Genomic DNA, 22,467 nt, shown 5'->3' on the forward strand with positions numbered 1-22,467 from the left:
TCTAAGACATAATTAGATGTCTTTTTTTTTCCTTCAGGGTTATTGCTGGGCTCGGTGCCTGCACCATGAATCCACCGCTCCTGGAGGCCATTTTTTCCCCCTTTTGTTGCCCTTGTTGTTGTAGCCTCGTTGTGGTTATTATTATTACCATTGTTGACGTTGTTCGTTGTTGGATAGGACAGAGAGAAATGGAGAGAGGAGGGGAAGACAGAGAGGGGGAGAGAAAGATAAACACCTGCACACCTGCTTCACCGCCTGTGAAGCGACTCCCCTGCAGTTGGGGAGCCGGGGGCTCGAACCGGGATCCTTATGCAGGTCCTTGCGCTTTGCACCACGTGCGCTTAACCCACTGCTCCACCGCCTGACCCCCATAATTAGAAGTCTTTTTACATATTCCTTTTTTTTTTCTTTTTACCACAACATTACTCAACTCTGGTTTAGAGTGGTGCAGGGTTTGAACCTGGGACTATGGAGCTTTAGGCAGGAATGTCTCTGCATTACCATTATGCTATCTAGCCCCGCCCTACATATTTTCTTAGCATTCTGTTTACTAAAATCACAATACTCAACCCACTGTGTTAATAGATGTTGGGTGGGGAGATAGCACAGTAGTTACACAATAAAGATACATGCCTGAGGGTCAGAAGTCCCAGGTTCACTCCCCAGTACCAACATCAGCCAGAGCTGAGCAATGGTCTGGAAAAAAAAAAAAAGTGTTTGCTGATGTCTTTCTTAATTGACAATTCAGTTAGTTCCAGCAAATACAAACACAGCGCCTGGCACTCAGATGGTGATTTTTTTGTTTGTTTGTTTGTTTTAAATGAGAGCACTGTTAACTCAGGCTTATGGTGGTGCGAGAGATTGAACCTGAAACTTTGGAAAGTCTGCAGTGAGTCTCTTTGTATAATCATTATGCTATCTACCCCTGGTGCCTATTTTTTCTTTTCTGCCTCCAGGGTTATCATTGGGGTTCTGTGCCTGCACTATAAATCTACTGCTCCAGGAGCCCATTTCTTCCCATTTTATTGCCCTTGTTGTTGTTATTGTTGTCATTGCTGTTGTTGGATAGGACACAGAGAAATGGAGAAAGGAGGGGAAGACTGAGAGGGGGAGAGAAAGATTAAGACACCTGTAGACCTGCTTCACCACCTAGGAAGTGAGCCCCCTTCAGGTGGGGAGCTGGAGACTCAAACCAGGATCCTTACACCGCCAGTCCTTGTGCTTTCTGCCATGTGCACTTAACCCACTGTGCTACCACCTCCCCCTCCCCCAAATTTTTGATTTTTAAGATAGAGATCAAGGTTGGAGCCTCCGGCTCCCCACATGCAGGGGAGTCGCTTCACAGGTGGTGAAGCAGGTCTGCAGGTGTCTTTTTCTCCTCCTCTCTGTCTTCCCCTCCTCTATCCATTTCTCTCTGTCCTATCCAACAACGACGACATCAATAACAACTACAATAACTAAAACAATGATAAAAACAAGGGCAACAAAAAGGGGGAAAAAAAAGATAAAGTAGAAAGGCAGAGAAAGCTAAAGTCTTATTTCACCATTCTGGGTCACTTTTTCATTGAGATAGAGAGGAATGACAGAGAAATAGGGGGAGAGACCTGCTTCACTGCCTGTGAAGTAACTCCCCTACAGGTGGGGAGCCGGGGGCTGGCTGGAACCAGGATCCTTATGCAGGTCCTTGTGCTTTGCGTCACGTGCGCTTAAGCAGCTGTGCAACTGCCCAACTCCCTACCTTTGACATTTTTATATTGTCATAGGTGAAGTAGAAAAATAGATGAATATAAGTTTATGCTCCCCTTGTGTCTTATGTGCTGTACCTCCTCCCTCCACATTCCTAAGCAGGACAGCTAGGGAGGAATCTAGCCTAGCCAGAAGAGATAAGACCCCTGTAACTAAGCAGCACCAGGGCCAAAGATCATGTGCCTACACCGTGCCAGTGTCTGCATTCCCTTTGTAACTGAAATGTAATCATGGGGTAAATCCAAAAAGCCTGGGAGTGTTCCTTTGTTCGGAGCACAGAATTTCCTGGAGCTATCCAGATCTCTCGCCCACCAGTGTATTAAAACTCCTCTCAAGTCATGGGCCCTTTGGAATATACCTAAAATAGACCTACTAGCTATTTCCAAAATGAGAACCCAAACCTTCATCTGCAATATTCTAGCCTTTAGGTTCATGATTAATCAACAACTTGTAAGGCTTTATATGTTAACTCTTTTTCAGCCACCAGGTTCCAGATGCTACCATAATGTCAACTGGACTTCTCTGGACAGAACCCACCAATGTGTCCTGGAGCTCTGCTTCCTCAGAGCCCCGCCCCACTAGGGAAAGAGAGAGACAGGCTGGGCATATGGATCAACCTGTCAACGTCCATGTTCAGCAGGGAAGCAATTATAGAAGCCAGACCATCCACCTTCTGCACCCTATAATGACTCTGGGTCCATACTCCCAGAGGGTTAAAGAATAGGAAAGCTAACAGGGGAGAGCATGGGATACAGAGCTCTGGTGGTGGGAATTGTACCCCTCTTATCCTATGGTCTTGTCAGTGTTTCCATTTTATAATTAAAAAAAAAAAAAAACTCCTCTCTTTTCACCACACCTGGCTCTGGTCTCGTGTTTGGGGGTAGTTTCTGCAACAATATTTACATTATTTATAAACTTTAAAAGGAAAAAAAAACTGGTGATACTTACCAATTACACAGCATGTTTCTACACGATATTTATCAATCTCACAGAGATTGTGAGCCAGGTAACTTAACTCAGATTTCATGCTCTAGAAGAAGAAAAAAAGATGATCTAAGCATAAAAAAAGTCCAAAATTATTCTTGTAGTTATTGCAACTGGGTGACAATCCAAGCTGGGTAATTAAGGTACAAAAGAGTTTAACAAGTCCAAGCAAAGGAAGCAGCTCACCCTGACATAAAGAAGGTTGGAGAAAGTATCCATATTTTCAATCCTGTAAGGGTCTTGTTTCCTTAGCTCATTAAAAATAGATAGGGCTTTGTCAATATCTGCAAAAATAAGATAGAGAGTTGAGAAAACAACACTGTGCACCGCTGAGGCTCTGATGGTATTTCTTTGTCCTTGTTCACTCACCTCTGATATTGTGATAGGCAACTGCAATTTGGGAAACAATGTATGAGCTCTTAGAGAAGCCCACATCAATGAGGTTCTGATACTTCTGCAGAGCCTCCTCTATCAACTGCAACTCTGTGTATATATGAGCCAGAAAAAACTCTTTCATCCAGGTGTCTGGCAAAGACAGGAACTTCAGCTGGCAGCAAGAGACAGAGTAACACACTTAATATACTTTGAGCTGTCTCCCAAATGAACATCAAGGAACTACATATTCTTGTCATCTAAAAGAAGTTATCACCACAATTGTATTAAAATGCCTTATCAGGAACACAAGGTTATTCAATTAAGGGAATAGGGCTTGCAAGCACAATAGAGAAGAATGGCCTAGTTGGAGATGGCTTCAAAGGAAAGGATTTGAGGTGCATGTTGAAGGGTAAGTAGGATTTTAACAGAAAAGAGAGAGGAAGTGAAGAGGTCAATATTCTAGGAAACACTAAGAGCAAAACAATGAGTATGAATGAAAAGGATGAGAACATTAGCTTGGTATGAAAGGCTACACACTGAAAAATAATGTAAAGGGTGGGAGTAGACAGCATAATGTTTATGCAACAAGACTCTTGTGTATGAGGCACCAAAGTCCCTCTGCACCATCATAAGCCAGAGCTGAGCAGAGCTCTGGTAAAAAAAAAAAAAAAAAAAAAAAAAAAAAAGTAAAAATAAGATTGAAATAATAGGGTAGATCATTCTATGGTGCAACAGGAAATGGGAATGAAAATGGAACCTCTGCAGTTTTTGACAAAAGAATGTATGACATGATGATAAAGATGCTTTAAGAATAAGCTTAGGAGGTTAGAGAGATATAAAAAGACTTCCATGCCTGGTTCAATCCCCAGCACTACCATAAGCCAGAGCCGAGCAGTGGTCTGGTAAAAATAAATAAAGAATCATAACAATAAAGCAAAAAGGGGAGTCCAGTGGTAGTACAGTGGGTTAAGTGCACATGGCGCAAAGTGCAAGGACCGGCATAAGGATCCCAGTTCAAGCCCCCAGCTCCCAACCTGCAGGGGAGTCGCTTCACAGGCAGTGAAACAGGTCTGCAGGTGTCTATCTTTCTCTTCCCCTCTCTGTCTTTCCCTCCTCTCTCCATTTCTCTCTGTCCTATCCTACAATGATGATATCAATAACTACAACAATAAAAAAAATACAAGGGCAACAAAAGGGAATAAACTAAATAATAATAATAATAATAAAACAAAAAGTATAAACTTGGGGACAAGAGATGTCTTACCTAGTACAACACACACTTGATTTACCATGTTAAAAAACCCAGGTTTCAGGCAGTAGTGCAGCAGGTTAAGCGCATCTGGCACAAAGCACAAGGGCCTGTGTAAGGATCCCGGTTTGAGCCCCCCGGCTCCCCACCTGCAGGAGAGTCACTTCATAAACGGTGAAGCAGGTCTGCAGGTGTCTATCTTTCTCTCCCCTGTCTTCCCCTCTCTCCATTTCTCTCTGTCCTACCCAACAATGATGACAACGATAATAACTATAATAAAAACAAGGGCAACAAAAGGAGTAAGTGATAAATAAATAAATATTAAAAAAATAATTCTGAGATACCATACCAAAAGCATGATCCATACAACAAAATAATAATAAACTGAACATCATAAAAAAAATTTAAAAAAAAGAACCCAGGTTTGAGCCCTGGCCAAACACTATATGCAAAGAGAAGCTTCATAAGCAGTAAAGTGGTACTGGATCTCTCTCTCTCTCTCCCTATCTACCTTTTACCATTTATCTGGATGGAAAAAAGAAGTCTCTCGTGAGCAGTGGAATCATGTAGGCATGAAACCACAGTGAAGCCCTGAAAGCAAGAAAAACAAGTGGAGAAATTAGTTTGGAGGGTAGCACATCAGGCTTTCATGACTAGGCACCAGAGGTCCCAGGTTCAACCCCCAGCACTATACATCAGTGTGGGAGTAGTGCTGTAGTCTATCTGGAGCCAGAAAGGGAAGGGAGGGGAGAAAGAATGAGGGAAGGGGAAGGAAAAGCAAAGGAAAGGTTTGAAAATGGCATGCAGGACAGCTTAGAAATAGAAGTATAAAAAGTTAAAATTAAAAAAGTATAAAAAGAAAGCCAGAGAGACAGTATCTAATATTTATAAGTAATCCAAAACTGAAGTGATAACCAAGATGCAAAGAAAACCAAGAGGAGGCCAAGCAGTGGCACACCAGGTTGAGTGCACATACTATGATGTGCAAGGACCCACTCAAGGATCTCAGTTTGAGCCCCAACTCCCCACCTTGCAGGGGGGGGGCTGCTCTTCACAAGTGGTGAAGCAGGTCTGCAGGTGTCTCTCTGTCTCTCTCCCTCTCTAACTTCCCTACTCTCTCAATTTTTCTCTGTCCTATCCAATTAAAATGAAAAATGGCCTCTAGGAGCAATGGATTTGTAGTGCTGGCACTGAGCCCCAGTGATAACCCTGGAAAAAAAGAAAACCAAGAGAAAGAGATTTAAACAAGAAAGTAATGGCAGTGCCTAGTGCCTGACTAGTTAAAAAGCAGGGAAGAGATAAACATGACATAAACATGATACAGCTAACGCTCAAGAAATACTAAAGCTAATGAGAATACATCAAGTTCAAAGGAAATAAAATTTCAGTAGGAAAAACATGAAATTTCATTTTACGTATCTTGAGTTCTGAAATAAAATGAACTCTAGTAGAAAAAGTTGTATATAAACAAGCCAAGACAAGATTTCAGACACAGATTTAGTAGCATGGATCATTATTGGAAACACAACGAGTCTTTGGTTCCTTAAAAATAGATGGGGAATAGGGCAGTAGCACAGTGGTTAAGTGCACGTGGCACAAAGCACAAAGACCAGCATAAGGATCCTAGTTCGAGCCCCCGGCTCCCCACCTGCAGGAGTCGCTTCACAGGCGGTGAAGCAGGTATGCAGGTGTCAAAAACAAGATTAGAAAAGAAAACACAATTAGAACCTGAACTGGAGTTGGCGTATTGCACCAAAGTAAAAGACTCTGGGGTGGGTGGGTGGGGAGAATACAGGTCCATGAAAGATAATGAATGACATAGTGGGGGTTGTATTGTTAAATGGGAATCTGGGGAATGTTATGCATGTACAAACTATTGTATTTACTGTTGAATGTAAAGCATTAATTCCCCAATAAAGAAATAAATTATTAAAAGAAAGAAAGAAAGAAAGAAAGAAAGAAAGAAAGAAAGAAAGAGAGAGAAAAGGAAGGATTAGATTTTGGTTTAGATACCTATTCTCCCCCAGACACTTTTTTTTATGTTTTTTAAGATTTATTCTTTTAAAAATATTCTTATTATTGTAAAATGTTATTTTAATGAGAGAAAGACACAGTGAATAACCAGAGCACTGCTCAGGTCTGGCTTATGATGGTGCTGGGGACTGAACCTAGGACTTTGGAGCCTCAGGCATGAAAGTCTTTTGCATAAGCAATATGCTTTTTCCCCAGCCCAAGATTTATTTATTTATGAGAGAGAAGGTGGGGGAGAGAACCAAAGCATCACTCTGGCACATGAGATACTGGAAATCAGTCTTGGGACTTTATGCTTATAAGTCAGGTGCTTTAGCCACTGCACTACCTCATAGGCTGTGGCCCTAGGCAATTACTTAGCTTCACTGTGCCTCAGTTTCCTCTAAAAAAAAAAAAAAAGAGAAAAAAAAAAAAAAGACAAATAGACTATGGAATGCAAGTTCAGGCCAACAAGGATACAGAGTTTACACAGGCTCTTGGGCTAAATATGAGTAGACATGGACCCTAGGTCAGATGAATGGGGGTTACAGCTAACAATATTTATATACTTTTCTAATATTCAGGAGCTACTACTCTCTGCCCTAATCCATCTTTCTAGTCCTATTCCCAACTCTGACACCATCTTCCCAGACAACACTTTCAGTCCACCTGCATGTTAGTTGTTGGGCTCAGAAAAAAATTAGTAGTCGTGAGCCCTTAGAAATATACCTAAAATAGACTTCCTAGCCCCTTCCAACATGAAGACCCCAAACTCTTTTCATCTGCTATATTCTTATCTTTAGGTTCCCTATTATTAAACAATTTGTTCTGCTTTATTTATTTTTTTAAATCTTACTATATATATATAAATACACACATACATATATATATATATATATATATATATATATATATATATATATATATTTGCCTCCAGGGTTATTGCTGGGGCTCAGTGCCTGCACCATGAATCCACTGCTCCTGGAGGCCACTTTTTCCCCCTTTTGTTGATCTTGTTGTTGTAGCCTTGTTGTGGATATTACTGTTGTTGATGTCATTCATTGTTGGATAGGACAGAGAAAAATGGAAAGAGGAGGGAAAGACAGAGGGGGAAAAAAAAGACACCTGCAGACCTGCTTCACCACCTGTGAAGTGACTCCCCTGCAGGTGGGGAGCCCAGGGCTTGAACTGGGATCCTTACTCTGGTCCTTGTGCTTTGTGCCACAGGCACTTAACCCACTGTGCTACCGCCTGACCCCCTATTTTATATAATTTGTTTAAATTTATTTATAAAAAGGAAACACTGAAAAAAACATAGGATAAGAGGGGTACAACTCCACACAATTCCCAGCACCAGAACTCTGTATCCCATCCCCTCCCTTGATAGCTTTCCTATTCTTTAGCCCTCTGAAAGTATGGACCCAAGGTCATTGTGGGATGTGTTCTGCTTTATTTTATATCTTAATGCTTTTCAGCCACCAAGTTGCAGATGCTACCATGATGCCAACCTGACTTCCCTGGCAGACAACCTCACCAATGTGTCCTGGAACCCCACCTCCCCAGAGCCCTGCCCCACTAGGGAAAGACAGAAAAACAGGCTGGTGGTATGGATCGACCTTTCAATATCCATGTCTAGCAAAGAAGCAATTACAGAGGGGCCAGGTGGTGGCACACCTGGTTTAGCACACACGTTACAATGTGCAAGGATCTGGGTTCATATCCCTGGCCCACACCTGCAGGGGGGGAAGCTTTGCAAGTGGTGAAGCAGTGCTGCAGGTGTCTCTCTCTCTCTCTCCTCTCACTTTCTGGCTGTCTAATAAATAAATGTAGTAAAAATTAAAAGGAGAGAGAGAGAGAAGCAATTACCTCCCACCTTCTGCACACTATGATGATCCTGGGTCCATATTCCCAGAGGGATAAATAGGAAAGCTTCCAATGGAGGGGATGGGATATGGAACTCTGGTGGTGGTAACTATATGGAATTGTACCCCTTATCCTACAATACTATCCATCATTATTAAATAACTAATAAAAAATAAAACAGAAATAGATAAACAAAAGTGTGCCATTACTACTGAACATTTTAATTACTGAACAGCAATATATATTTAAAATTTTTTTTAAATATTTATTTATTTTCCCTTTTGTTGCCCTTGTTTTTTTATTGTTGTTGTAGTTATTATTGGTATTGTTGTTGATGTCATCGTTGTTGGATAGGACAGAAAGAAATGGAGAGAGGAGAGGAAGACAGAGAGGAGGAGAGAAAGACAGACACCTGCAGACCTGCTTCACCACCTGTGAAGCGACTCCCCTGAGGTGGGGAGCTGAGGACTTGAACAGGGATCCTTACGCCAGTCCTTGTGCTTTGCGCCATGTGCGTTTAACCCACTGCGCTACCGCCTGACTCCCAGCAAAATAAATTCTATAGACAAAGTGCTCTAATAGTGATTAATAAAATGGCTAAGAAATAAAGCAATTTCAGAGGGTGGGGTGACGGTGCATAGGTTTATTCATAAGAAATTCCATGTCTGGTCTCCAGCAGTTAGTTCTCTGTTCTACGCAAAAGTGCGTCATGACTTTTCCAACAACCTAAACAGCTTAACTGGTAAAGCATCATCAGACTCTCATGCCTGAGGTTCCTGATAAAATACCAGGCACAGTCATGTACTAAAGTAGTGTTCTGGTTTGTCTCTGTCTCTCTCTCTCTCTCTCCCTAACCCCTCTATGCCTCACATGGAACTCTCATACAACAAGTTTTGTTTTTTAAATATAATTCTTTTATTTTTTCATATTTATTTATTTTCTCTTTTGTTGCCCTTGTTGTTTTTCATTGTTGTTGTAGTTATTATTGTTGTTGTTATTGATGTTGTCGTTGGATAGGACAGAGATGGAGAGAGGAGGGGAAGACAGAGAGGGAGAAAGATAGAGACCTGCAGACCTGTTTCACTGCCTGTGAAGCCAACCCCCTGTAGGTGAGGAGCCGGGAGCTCAAATAGGGATCCTTACGCTTCACACCAAGTGTGCTTAACCCACTGTGCTACCGCCCAACTCCCTTAAATATAATTCTTAATATCAAGAGAAATTCTTCCTCTTTTTTTTTTTAAACTCTTGTTTTTTTTATATATATATTTATTTTATTTATTTATTCCCTTTTGTTGTCCTTTTTTTTTTGTTGTTGTAGTTATTATTGTTGTTGTCGCTGTTGGATAGGACAGAGAGAAATGGAGAGAGGAGGGGAAGACAGAGAGGAGGAGAGAAAGATAGACACCTGCAGACCTGCTTCACCGCCTGTGAAGCGACTCCCCTGCAGGTGGGGAGCCGGGGTTTGAACCGGGATCCTTATGCCGGTCCTTGTGCTTTGCGCCACCTGCGCTTAACCCGCTGCGCTACAGCCCAAATTCTTCCTCTTCACACTTTGGAATTAGAAAACTAACTGTATCCCTACCCGCAGGGGAAGTAGCGCAAGTAGCAAAGCAGTGCTGCAGGTCTCTCTCTCTCACACAAGTGGTGAAATAGTGCTACAGGGTCTCTGTCTGTCTCTGTCTCTCTCTCTCTCTGTCTCTAAATAAATTTAAAATATTAAAAAGGAAAAAGATTACAACAGCATTTAGGCTATAAGCACATTAGTTATAACCTGAATGTGAAAACATTGATAAAAAAAGATATTTTAGGGGTCAGGCCAGTGGCGCACTTGGTTAAATGCACATATGACAGTGCACAACAACCCAAATTCAAGGACCTGGACCCTACCTGCAGGGGGAAAGCTTCATGAGTGGTGAAGCAGTGCGGCAGGTGTCCCTCTTTCTCTCCTTTTCCCCTCTCAGTTTCTCTCTGTCTCTATCCAATAATAAATAAATAAAACTATTTTTAAAAAGATATTTTAGGGCAAGGAGGTAGTATGTGGTTAATGAAAAAGACTCTCAGGCCTGAGGCTTCAAGGTCCCAGGCTCAATCCCCTGCAACACCATAAGCCAGAACTGAGAAATGTTCTGGTATTTAAAAAATACAGTTTTTTTAAAAAAAAAATAGAACCAGAGTGGTCTGACACGTGGCGCAGTGGATAAAGCATTGGATTCTCAACCATGAGGTCCTGAGTTCAATTCCCGGCAGCACCTGTACCAGAGTGATATCTGGTTCTTTCTCTCCTCCTATCTTTCTCATGAATAAATAAATTCTTTAAAAAAAAAAAAAAGAACTGAACTCTTTCAAATGAATACCTAAATCCTAATAGTGAAGGAGATAGCTAAAATCAAAGGTGCAGCAATAATCTCTCTCCCTGTACCTCATTATAACAGAATCACATGAGATCTGAAGCAAAGGATTTTTCACATAGCTCATTTCAATTTACCATCTCTTTGTCTGTAATCAAATTACAGAGTTCTAGCCAGGCTCCCCAATGCAGAGGCAAAACATGAGTAGCTTCCACAAACACATCAATGGCCTCTTTCACCAAGTCCAGTTTGCGAAGCACCACACCATACCTACGGAAGAATGAAACAATCAAAGGACAAATTAATGCTTTATAACATTTCCATTCTATTCAAAAGAGTATGCTATAAGTACCAAATAAATATACCACTTACAGATAAAGGCCAAAACCATCAAGTTCCCGAGCTTGGTGTTTTTTGCTGAGCTCCACTCTCAATTCTCTAAGAGCCTCATTTTTCACTTGTCCTTTCTCCAAAGGGCCTATAAAAAAAACAAAAGTCCCTGATCTAAGGAAAATCATGGGGGGGGGGGGGATGTGGTGGCGTACCTACTTGAGCACACATGTTACAATGCAGAAGGATCCAGGTTCAAGCCCCCAGTCCCCACTTGCAGGGAGAAAGCTTTGCAAGTGGTAAAGCAGGGCTGCAGGGGTCTGTCTCTCTTCCTCTCTACCACCCCCTTCCCTCTCGATTTATGGCTGTCTCTATCCAATAAATAAATAAAGATAATTTAAAAAAATGGGAAACAGCTAGTCAGTATACAGATCTAGATATTCCCTGTGGCATCAGTCAGTTACACCTACAACTTCTAGTAAACTTAGACACAGAGTCAATGACCTTACTTAATCTGATTACTTTTTAGGGAACATGGGACTGGGTGGTGGCACACCCGCTTAAGCACATATATAACTTTCCTTTTCTTTTCTTTTTTTTTTTATAAATATTTTTGTTTATTTATGAGAAAGACAGGAGAGAGAGAAAGAACCAGACATCACTCTGGCACATGTGCTGCCGGGGATCGAACTCCGGACCTCATGCTTGAAAGTCCAAAGCTTTATCACTGCGCCACCTCCCGGACCACCATATATAACTTTCTAGAGGGGAGTCGGGCTGTAGCACAGCGGGTTAAGCGCAGGTGGCGCAAAGCACAAGGACCGGCATAAGGATCCCGGTTCGAACCCCGGCTCCCCACCTGCAGGGGAGTCACTTCACAGGCGGTGAAGCAGGTCTGCAGGTGTCTTTCTCTCCTCCTCTCTGTCTTCCCCCCTCTCCATTTCTCTCTGTCCTATCCAACAACGACAACAACAATAACTACAACAATAAAACAACAAGGGCAACAAAAGGGAATAAATAAATTAAATAAATATTTAAAAAATAAAAAACAAAAAAAACTTTCTAGAGAACATAAATGACAACTGGTATGCAGTTAAATTTTGTTAGATCCACACTGTGTGTATGTGTGTCCATGAGCATGTGTAGTCAATTATCAATCTCTGAAAAAGAGAAGCCTCAACAAAAAAAAGTGAAATTGTGGATTGATTCAGGTTGTAGCAGGGGACAGGGCAGGGGGGCAAGAGAAGAAAATCCTAACAATTACCAACCTCACGCTCCTACAAGGTAGCCCCTCAGCAAGGGTTAGGTGCCACTTGACCAGCTGTCCTCTCCCATTTGCAACAGTCTTCCTCAATCCAAGTCACATACTTAAACTATCATTAAATAACATTTGAATTTACAAGTCCTGCTTTAATCCAAAAGGTAAGTGAAAGGAATTCATACCTAGGCTATCAACTGTTTCATCATCCTTTTTCTTTTCTCCAGACTGTAAAAGAAAATCAGCAAACAGGTTTTTCTTTTTTAATATATATATATTTATATATTTCTAATTTATACTGAAACACATAAATTCTAAAACAAGCAACCTAATTAATGCTTTATAACATTTCCATTCTATTCAGAAGAGTATGCTATAAGTACCTAAAGGGCCCAGATCTAACCTAAATGGCATCTATTTTTAAGACATCACTTAAAGTCTCATATGGACCAGATCTCTAAAATAGTCTCACATCTAAATTATTATTAAATATTAAAATATAAATATTATTAATTAAAGTATAATTAACACAATATTTTATTATTTATTGGATAGAGGCAGCGAAATCAAGAGGGATGGGGGAGTTGGGAAGAAGGGAAGAGGGAGAAAGGAGATAGCATAATGGTTATGCAAACAGACTCTTATGCCTGAGGCTCTGAGTCCCAGGTTCTACTCCCCATACTGTAAGCCAGAGCTGAGCAGTGCTCTAGTAATAAGGGGGATGTGGGGGTAGAGGTCTGCAGCACTATTTCACTGCTTATAAAGCTTTCCCTCTACAGGTGGAAACCAGGGACTTGAACCCAGAACCTTACACACAGTAACATGCACTCAACTGGGTGTGCCACTGCCAGGCCTCTTAAGCCATGTATTTTAAACAACTGAAACAGAACACTGCATTAAAAACAATTTTTGTAAAGAGTGAGTGCAAATCATCATCATGCATGATCATCATCAATTCTCGCTGTGGTGCCAGGGTTGATAACTGGAGCCTCACACATGTGAGGTAGGAATTCTAATGCTAAGCCATCTTCCTGGTTCCTGGAATTTAACTTTTTTCTCCCTAACTTCAGTAAATGCCGCTTCTTTTCCTACTATTACTTACCCAAATTGGTGTTTCTGTACAAATAAAATATTATGTAAAAGTTATATTTAAAAATGTGTTTTGGGGCCAGGTGGCACACCTGGTTAAGTGCACACATTACAGTATGCAAGGATCCAGGTTTAAGCCCCTGTTCCCTCCCTGCAAGGGAAAAGCTTCATGAGTGGTGAAGTATGGCTGCAGGTGTCTGTCTCTCTCCCTCTCTATCTCCCCGACCCCTCTCAATTTCTGTCTCTATCCAATAATAAATTTTAAAAAAAAATTACTTTCTCATGATAGGAAAGTAACTCTTTTTTTTTTACTTCTTTTTTTTTTTTTTTTTTTTGCAAAGCCAGGGCATCACACATTTGCAATTTCACCACTCTGGCCTGCTTTTTTTATTCAGACACAGAGAGAAGAAGAGAGACAAAGAGACAGCATAAAGAGAAAGAAACATAACAGCATTGTATTTTCCTCTGGACCCATGTAGGCTTGAGCCTGGACTGTAAGCACGGCAATGCAGGCATCCTATGTGGTGAGTTATCTCTCTGGCTCTTGAATTCTGAAACAGGAGATCCATACCTCTCTTAATAATATTATCATCAGGTACATTTACTGAATGATCTACTAATAAACTTTTTAAAGATTAAATTTTTAATGGTTCAGCAATTCTACTTCTGGAAATTCTGTATATTTGAAGGAAGCAAAAAGATTATGCCAAAGAGATATCTGTACCCTCATTCCATGTTCACAGCATTATTTATTTATTTATTTATTTATTTTTGCCTCCAGGGTTATTGCAGGGGCTCAATGCCTGCACCATGAATCCACTGCTCTTGGAGGCCATTTTTCCCCCTTTTGTTGACCTTGTTGTTGTAGCCTTGTTGTGGTCATTATTGTTGTTGATGTCATTCGTTGTTGGATAGGACAGAGAGAAATGGAGAGAGGAAAGAAAGACAGAGAGGGGGAAAAAAAGACACCTGCAGACCTGCTTCACCACCTGTGAAACGACTCCTCTGCAGGTGGGGAGCTGGGGGCTCAAACTGCGATCCTTACCCGGTCCTTGCGCTTTGTGCCACGTGCGCTTAACCCGCTGCGCTACCGCCTAACCTCCTCATTATTTATTTATTTATTCATAGAATCTTGTCACCTTTTTATTGAGGAAGTGTTTTTAAAAATATTTTATTTCGGGAGTCGGGCTGTAGCGCAGCAGGTTAAGCGCAGGTGGCGCAAAGCGCAAGGACCGGCATAAGGATCCCGGTTCGAACCCCGGCTCCCCACCTGCAGGGGAGTCGCTTCACAGGCGGTGAAGCAGGTCTGCAGGTGTCTATCTTTCTCTCCTACTCTCTGTCTTCCCCTCCTCTCTCCATTTCTCTCTGTCCTATCCAACAACGACGACAACAACAATAATAACTACAACAATAAAAAAAAAAACAACAAGGGAAACAAAAGGGAATAAATAAATAAAATAAAATATTTAAAAAAAAATATTTTATTTCATTTTTAATGAGAGCAATACAGATGGAAAGATACACAGAGATAGCAGAACACTCTCAGCTCTGGCTCATTGTGGTGCTAAGTATTGAAATTGGGAACTCAAAGCTTCAGGCATGAGTCTATTGCATAAACAGTATGCTGTCTTCCCAGCCCAGCAGCATTTTTTATAATAGCCAAGACTTGGGCACAATTTATGTGTCCATCAGCAGATGAATGAATAAAGAAGTTGTGGTATGGAGATGTGTCATTAGGCAATTTTATCACTGTATGACTACTACAGAGAGGAAGTGCATCAACCAAGCTAATATAGCCTTCTACAAACCTAAATTATGGGAGTCAGGCAGTAGCCCAGCGGGTTAAGCACATGTGGTGCAAAGCACAAGGACCGGCATAAGGATGCTGGTTCGAGGCCCAGCTCCCCACCTGCAGGGGAGTCGCTTCACAAGCGGTGAAGCAGGTCTGCAAGTGTCTATCTTTCTTTCTCCCTCTCTGTCTTCCCCTCCTCTCTCCATTTCTCTCTATCCTATCCTACAAAGATGACATCAATAACAACAACAACTACAACAATAAAACAACAAGGGCAACAAAAGGGATTAAATAAATAAATTTTTAAAAACACACCTAAATTACATGGTATAGCCTAGTGGAACCACCATCTACAGGTGATTAGTTATTGATTTAAACACCACTAGGCAATTCGTGACTATACAGTATACACAAATGGAATATTAAACCATTAAATAAAAAAGGAGGAAAGGAAGAAAGAAGTCCTCAAAGGACGAACCTTGAGAGCACTATCCTTTAAAAGAAGTATGTCAAAGATAACTACTGTATTATATTACTCATATGCAAATCTAAAAACAGGGCTGGTGCGGTGGCACACCTGGTTGAGCACACGTTACAGTGTGCAGGGACCCAGGTTTGAGCCCCTGGTCCCCACCTGCAAGGGGAAAGCTTTCCAAGTGGTGAAGCAGTGTTGTAGGTGTCTGTCTCTCACACTCACTATCTCCCCTGCTCTCTCAATTTCTGATTGTTTTTATCCAATAAATAAATAAAGATCAGAAAACAAATTGTAGAAAAGGTATCAGTGGCCTGGGAAGTGGCACAATAGAAATTGCTCCTTCTCTCCCTCTAACAGAGCACTATTCAGCTCTGATTTACGGTGGTGTGGGGGATTGAGCCTGGGACCTTGAGCCACAGGCATGATATATATATATATATATATATTTTTTTTAATATTTATTTATTTATTTCCTTTTGTTGCCCTTGTTATTTTATTGTTGTAGTTATTATTGTTGTTGTTATTGATGTTGTTATTGTTGGATAGGACAGAGAAATGGAGAGAGGAGGGGGAGACAGAAAGGAGAGAAACCTTCAGACCTGCTTCACTGCTTGTGAAGGGACTCCCCTGCAGGTGGGGAGCTGGGAGCTCTAACAGGGATCCTTAAGCAGGTCCTTGCACTTCGCTCCACTTGTGCTTAACCCGCTGCGCTACCGCCCGACTCCCCCTCCCTCCCCTTTTTTTTAAATGAGAGAGATACAGAAAGACCAGAGCACTGCTTAGTTCTGGCTTATAATGGTATTGGGGATTGCATCTGGGCCCTCAGAAACTCAGGTATGAGAGTCTTTTGCATAACCATTATGCTGTCTCCCAGCCTGGAGATTGTACTCTTAAGCATGACATCATGAATCTAGCTCCCAGCATCACATGTGCCAAAGTGATGTTCTGATTCTCTCTCCCCTTCCCTCTCTCATCAATCAACCACTAAATCTAAAACAAACAAACAAAAACCCTAAGAAAAGTTATCAAGTTTGCAGTTATTACTACCTTGGAGGGTGGGGAGGGTAGTACAAACTTCCAGATATAAAATAAATATTGGGATGTAATCTACAACATGACACTGTTATTTGGTATATTTATAAGTTGTTAAGGGACAGAGAGAGAGCCCACTCAACAGTATACCTGAATTATGCACAGGACCCAGGTTCTAGCTCTGGCAGCACATGGTAGGTACTGTACCAATGGAGGACATGCCAGTGCTAGTTCCCTGTGTCTAGCTGAATGAAAAAAGCAGCCCAGGGAGTCAGGCGGTAGCGCAGCGGGTTAAGCGCACGTGGCGCAAAGCACAAGAACAGGCAAAAGGATCTGGTTCGAGCCCCCGGCTCCCCACCTGCAGGGGAGTCGCTTCACAGGCGGTGAAGCAGGTCTGCAGGTGTCTATCTTTCTCTCCCCTTCTCTGTCTTCCCCCTCCTCTCTCCATTTCTCTCTGTCCTATCCAACCAACAACGATGACATCAAGAACAACAATAATAACTACAACAATAAAACAACAAGGGCGACAAAAGGGAAAATAAGTAAATTAAAAAAAAAAAAAAAAAAAAAAAGAAAGAAAAAAACAGCCCAAAGCTATGGAATCACATATGCTCAAGTTCCATGGAAACAAAAGTTAAGAAAGGACATCTTTAGAAGTCTCATCACCAGGGAAAATAAATGCTTCTTTCTTCTTCTTTCTCTTCTTCTTTTAAGCCACAGCACTATTCAGCTCTTTTTAAAAATTTCTTATTATTTATTTTCCCTTTTGTTGCCCTTGTTTTATTGTTGTTGTTTGTGTTATCGTTGTTGTTGCTGATGTCATCATTGTTAGGTCAGAGAGAAATGGAGAGAGGAGGGGAAGACAGAGAGGGAGAGAGAGACACCTGCAGACCTGCTTCACTGCCTGTGAAGCGACTCCCCTGCAGGTGGGGAGACAGGGCTCCCACTGGGATCCTTACACCTGTCCTTGCACTTTGCGCCACGTGTGCTTAACCCACTTGACTACCGCCCAACCCCCCTCAGCTCTGGTTTATGGAGGTGAGGGGAACTGAACCTGGGATTTTGGAACTTCGAGCATGAGTCTTTTTTGCACAATCATTATTCTATTTTCCTCCCTCCCTCTCTCTCTCTCTCTCTCTCTCTCTTTCCCTCCAGGGTTATTGCTGGGGCTTGGTGCCTGCACTATGAATTCACTGCTCCTGGAGGTCACTTTTCCCCTTTTATTGTTATTATTATTGTTGTCATTGCTGTCGTTGTTGTTGGATAGGACAGAAAGAAATGGAGAGAGATAGGGAAGACAGAAAGAGGGAGAGAAAGACAGACACCTGCAGACCTGCCTCACCACTTGTGAAGTGACACCCCTGCAGGTGGGGAGCCAGGAGCTCAAACTGGGCTCCTTACACCTGTCCTTGCACTTCGCGCCATGTGTGTTTAACCCACTCCACTACCATCTGACACCCCCTTTCTTTCTTTCTTTTAATCAATGAGATGATGATATTAAGTAAACTTACTGCAATAAACATTTCAACCATATCTGTAAGTCAAATAATTACAGTGTATAACTTCCAATTTACTAGTGATGATGGGCCAGGTAGTGGCAATCTGGTAAAGAGCACATTATTGTAGTGTGTAAGGACCCAAGTTCAACCCTAGTCCCCATCTGCAGAAAGGAAGCTTCATGAATGATGAAATAGTGCTGCAGGTATCTCTCTCTCTCCCCTGCCCCAGCTCAATTTCTGTCTCTATGCAAAAAAAATTTTAAAAATTTTAAAAATTACATAAAAATTGACTACTGATATATGTCAATTATACCTCGAGAAAACTGAAGAAAAAAGATAATACTGCTTTCATGTAGTTCTAAATATGGATGCTTCACTGAAGGCAGATTACTTAAAATATCTCTCACCAGATATCTAGAATACATGTACAGGAAATAGGCTTTCTTGCTGTTGCAGCCATGAAGGAAGTGTGCTGCCCGATCATACTCTTTAACATCAAAGTAGGCCTTGGCGAGAGTATAAGCATCCATATCCTGGGCATCTTCCTAGAAAAGAGGAAAGTAATGTAAGTGACTGGGTAAAGCACAACAGAAGTTCAAAGTATACTCAATAATTTCAACACATATAAAAAAATATTTTTCTCCTCCTCCCGAAACCTTACTTTATTGCCACGTAAGGTTACAAAGCATTTTTTTTTCCAAAATAAAAAATGGGGGGGGGGGGGTGAGAGGGCACTTGCAATATATTTAGAGGTATAGAGTAAGGTGGAGTAGCTAGAGAGACAGCTCACTGGGTAGGGCAAGTGCCTTCTCATGCACAAGGTCCAAGTTTGAGCCCTGCCACTCCATGGGAGCATTAGAGTACCATGGCACCAGGGAACTGGTACTGCGGCATTAGTCTACCTCTCCCTGTCTCTGTCTCACTCTGCATCTCTGTCTTTGTCATCTCTGGGACATCACTGCTCCAGAATTGCTTTTTTTCAGAGAGAGAGAGAGAAAGGGGAAAACAGACAAAACAAAACAAACAAACAAAAGTCACATATCACAGAAGCTTTCAATGCAGCAGGGGCCAGGGTTAAATCTGGGCCTCACATATGACAAAGCAGTGCACTATACAAGTAGGCTGTTTTACCAGTCTCCTCTCTTTCTATCTGAACGAAAAAGTAAACTGGGAGCACTGAAATAATGCATATGCAAGGTCTCAGCTCCACAAAGAAAGAGAGAGAAAGAGGTCTCTGCTTCGGGTAATGTAGCACCAGGGATTAAACTAGGCACCTGATGCATTCAAGTCCTTCATTCTACCAGAGAAACTATTTCCCTAGCTGCCTAACTAGCACATATAGACACTTACACTGTTTCTGCAAATATAGAAAGAATTGGCACAAGTTTTGGTTTTAGAGACCTGTATTCAAATTTTGACTCCTTGATTTTTTGGTTTCATACTAATAGAGAAATTATTTAGCTTCTCTGTGACTATTGACTACTTCATCTATAATAATAATAATAATAACACATTTGGAGCCAGAAGATAAGCTCAACAGTTAGAGTTCATGCCTTACCATGTAGAAGGCCCTGGGTTCCAGCTCCAGCACTACGTATATTCAACATGGTCAACACTGGGAAAGAACCATGGGTAGTGAGCATTGCTGAGGTGTCTCTCCTCTTCTTTCCCTCTCTCTTTCTAAAATAGAACAGTTGGGGCCAGGTGGTGGTGCACCTGGTTGAGTGCACATTACAGTGCACAAGAACCCAGGTTCAAGTCCCTGGTCCCTACCTGCAGGGGGAAAGCTTCACAAGTGGTGAAGCAGTGCTGTAGGTCTCTCTCTCTCTGTCTCTATCACCCCCTTCCCTCTCAATTTCTGACTATATCCAACAAATAGAGATTTAAAAATTTAAAAATCTGTTAAAAAATAAAATAAAACAGAAAAGTTGAGTATAAGGAGGCCAGGTGGTAGCACACCAGGTTAACCACACATAGAAGTAAGCGCAAGGACCTACACGAGGATCCAGGTTGGAGCCCCCAGCTCCCCACCTGCAGGGGGATTCACTTCCTCACAAACAGTAAAGTAGGTCTGCAGGTAACTATCTCCCTTGCTCTCTCAATTTCTCTCTGTCCTGTCCAAAAATAAATAAATAAATAAATAAAAATAAAAAAGGAAAAAATGACCTCCAAGAGCAGTGAATTTGTAGTGTTGGCATTAAGCCCTATTGATGATCCTGGAGGCAAAAAGAAAAAAAAAAAGAAGAGTATAGGAGGCTGCTAGGTAGTATCAGAATATGTATGAGGCCAAGTTCATTTCCTAGCACTGCAGTAAAATACTACTACTACTAATAATAATATGATATGAAGACTTGATATGAAGCAAAGTAAACTCAAGGCCAGCAGGTGGCTCACTCAATAAGTATGTATTTTGCAAGCACAAGGACCTGGGTTTGAGTTCTGGGCTACACCTTTAGGAGGAAGCTTCATGAGAGATACAGCAGTATAGCATTATCTTTTCTTCTCTATCCCCCTCTAACTACAGGGGGGAAAAAAGGCTGCTGGGATTGTTGGGTCATGCAGGCACTGAACCCCAGCAATAACCCCGGTGACATAAGCAGCTTAGAAGGTGAAACAGTAGCTAGAGCACTAGGTTGAGCGCACATGCTACAATGCACAAGGACCAGGGTTCAAGCCCCTGGTCTCCACCTGCAGGAAGGGAAGATTCACAAGTGGTGAAGCAGTGCTGCAAGTATCTCTTTTTTATCCTTCTTTAACTCATCCTTCCCTTTCAAGTTATCTGTCTCTGTCCAACAAATAAATTTTAAATAAATAAATAAAACCAGTCATTCAGCTTAGGATGTTGGTGACCTGTTTGACACAGTCACTGTCTGGTTGTTTACCACTCTTATCTGTTCTTTTTTAAAAAATATTTTATTAATTGACTGTTCACAGAGAGAGAGGAAGAAAAAGAAAACTAGTGCATCACTGGCACATAATACTACAAGGGATCGAACTTGGGACCTCATGCTTGGAAGTCCAACTCTGGCACTGCCAGGACCATATCCTACTCCCTCTAGTCTACATTACACTCTTTGGAGTAATAGATATTGTTTTCAAAGGGTTGGGAGATCCAGAAGGGTGTACCCTTATCGTCCCCAAGGACCCAGCCCACCAGCATCACCACATGGAATCAACATTCAAAGCGGGAAGCCTCAAAAGCAATGGAGCAGTGCTGTGGTGTCTCTCCTTCTCTAATAGGCTTTTCATTTACTCACTATCTAAAACAAACTGAGTGGTCCAGGAGGCGGCGCAGTGGATCCTCAACCATGAGGTCCCTAGTTCAATCGCCAGCAGCACATGTATATCACAGTGATGTCTGGTTCTTTCTCTGCCTTTCTCATGAATAAATAAATAAATTCTTTTTCAAAAATAACTAACTGGAAGGGTCTGCCCGTACTGATAATCTTACAGTGAAAACCTTGGCAGGAAAAAAGAAAAAAACGGGGGGGGGGGGGGGGGGAGGAAAGAAAGAGAGAGAGTTGTTTTTAAGTAAGGGGGTGGTCAATAAACGGCATCAAAATGGATTATGATGGTCCTGTCTTCATTAGTATAGTCCTGAGTATCCCTGCCTGTCAAAATGGATTATAATGAAAACCCCCAGACTGCAGAAACTATGCAAACATATGCAGCTTATACGTAAATAAATTGATATCTTATTTAATCCTCCCAATATCCCTATGAAATAGACACTTTTAGTCTTTTTTTTGCAAACTGCAATTTGAGAAGTTAATTAAATAGCCAAATTTGCTAGTGTGGCTGAGATTTGATCCCAGAATCGTCCGAATCAAAAACCGCTATTGCACTACTGGGGAAAAACAAAACAAAACCACCTTTCGTTCTTCTGTGCTTTATGAATATTTCCTAGGTTGAGCAACAAAACCTTTATGGTGGCTGATGCTAATTCTTTCCAGTGTGAGTAAATCTTTCAGAGCCTAAAAACCGAGAAGACGAAGTTGCTTAAAACATCAACTCTTCAAACGTTTGAAACTCTTCCGCTAAGCTGTATATACTCCCCGGAGGTGACAGACAGGGCACTCCATACAGCGTGGATAGACGGGGAGGGCTCGCCGTGCTTCTCTGTAACGAGTCCTTACCTCTGTGATGGGCGGCGGCGGCTGCAGCTCGGCGAGAGGCAACGCTGGCAGAGAGAAGGCCAACTCCGCGGACCTGGAACACCCACACACACTGAATCAGCTCCAAAAGCCCCCCGCCCAAGGCCAGGGAGCCAAGTCCGGTCCCTTTCGAGCCCGACATCTCACCATTTGCTACTGTGCAGAAGGCCCCGCTCCCGGGTAAGGCCCGCGATAAGTAGCAGCTGCTTTTTAATTTCTCGCAAATTTGAGAAACCGCTGCTCGTTGACAGGCCCGGCATCCC

The 22,467-nt window shown here is 41.9% G+C and overlaps 1 protein-coding gene across 2 annotated transcripts in view; it reads right to left on the bottom strand.

Moving 5' to 3' along the window:
- The window catches only part of CDC23 (cell division cycle 23), a 34,376-nt gene extending 11,910 nt beyond the window's left edge, over positions 1 to 22,466 (bottom strand). The window contains exons 1-9 of one of the 2 annotated variants that reach the window (XM_060178834.1): positions 22,352 to 22,464; positions 22,187 to 22,259; positions 18,458 to 18,595; positions 12,349 to 12,391; positions 10,948 to 11,053; positions 10,713 to 10,845; positions 3,100 to 3,277; positions 2,917 to 3,014; positions 2,695 to 2,776 (exon numbers count right to left, since the gene is read on the bottom strand). In XM_060178834.1, the coding sequence (XP_060034817.1) occupies positions 2,695 to 2,776; positions 2,917 to 3,014; positions 3,100 to 3,277; positions 10,713 to 10,845; positions 10,948 to 11,053; positions 12,349 to 12,391; positions 18,458 to 18,595; positions 22,187 to 22,259; positions 22,352 to 22,464 (964 nt within the window). Of the gene's footprint in view, positions 1 to 2,694; positions 2,777 to 2,916; positions 3,015 to 3,099; positions 3,278 to 10,712; positions 10,846 to 10,947; positions 11,054 to 12,348; positions 12,392 to 18,457; positions 18,596 to 22,186; positions 22,260 to 22,351 lie in introns of both variants that reach the window. The other variant, XM_060178840.1, reaches the window with a different exon arrangement.
- Between the last annotated feature and the right edge of the window lies 1 nt (position 22,467).

Source organism: Erinaceus europaeus, chromosome 2 (genome assembly GCF_950295315.1).
Source record: "Erinaceus europaeus chromosome 2, mEriEur2.1, whole genome shotgun sequence".
Taxonomy (NCBI): Eukaryota; Metazoa; Chordata; class Mammalia; order Eulipotyphla; family Erinaceidae; genus Erinaceus; species Erinaceus europaeus.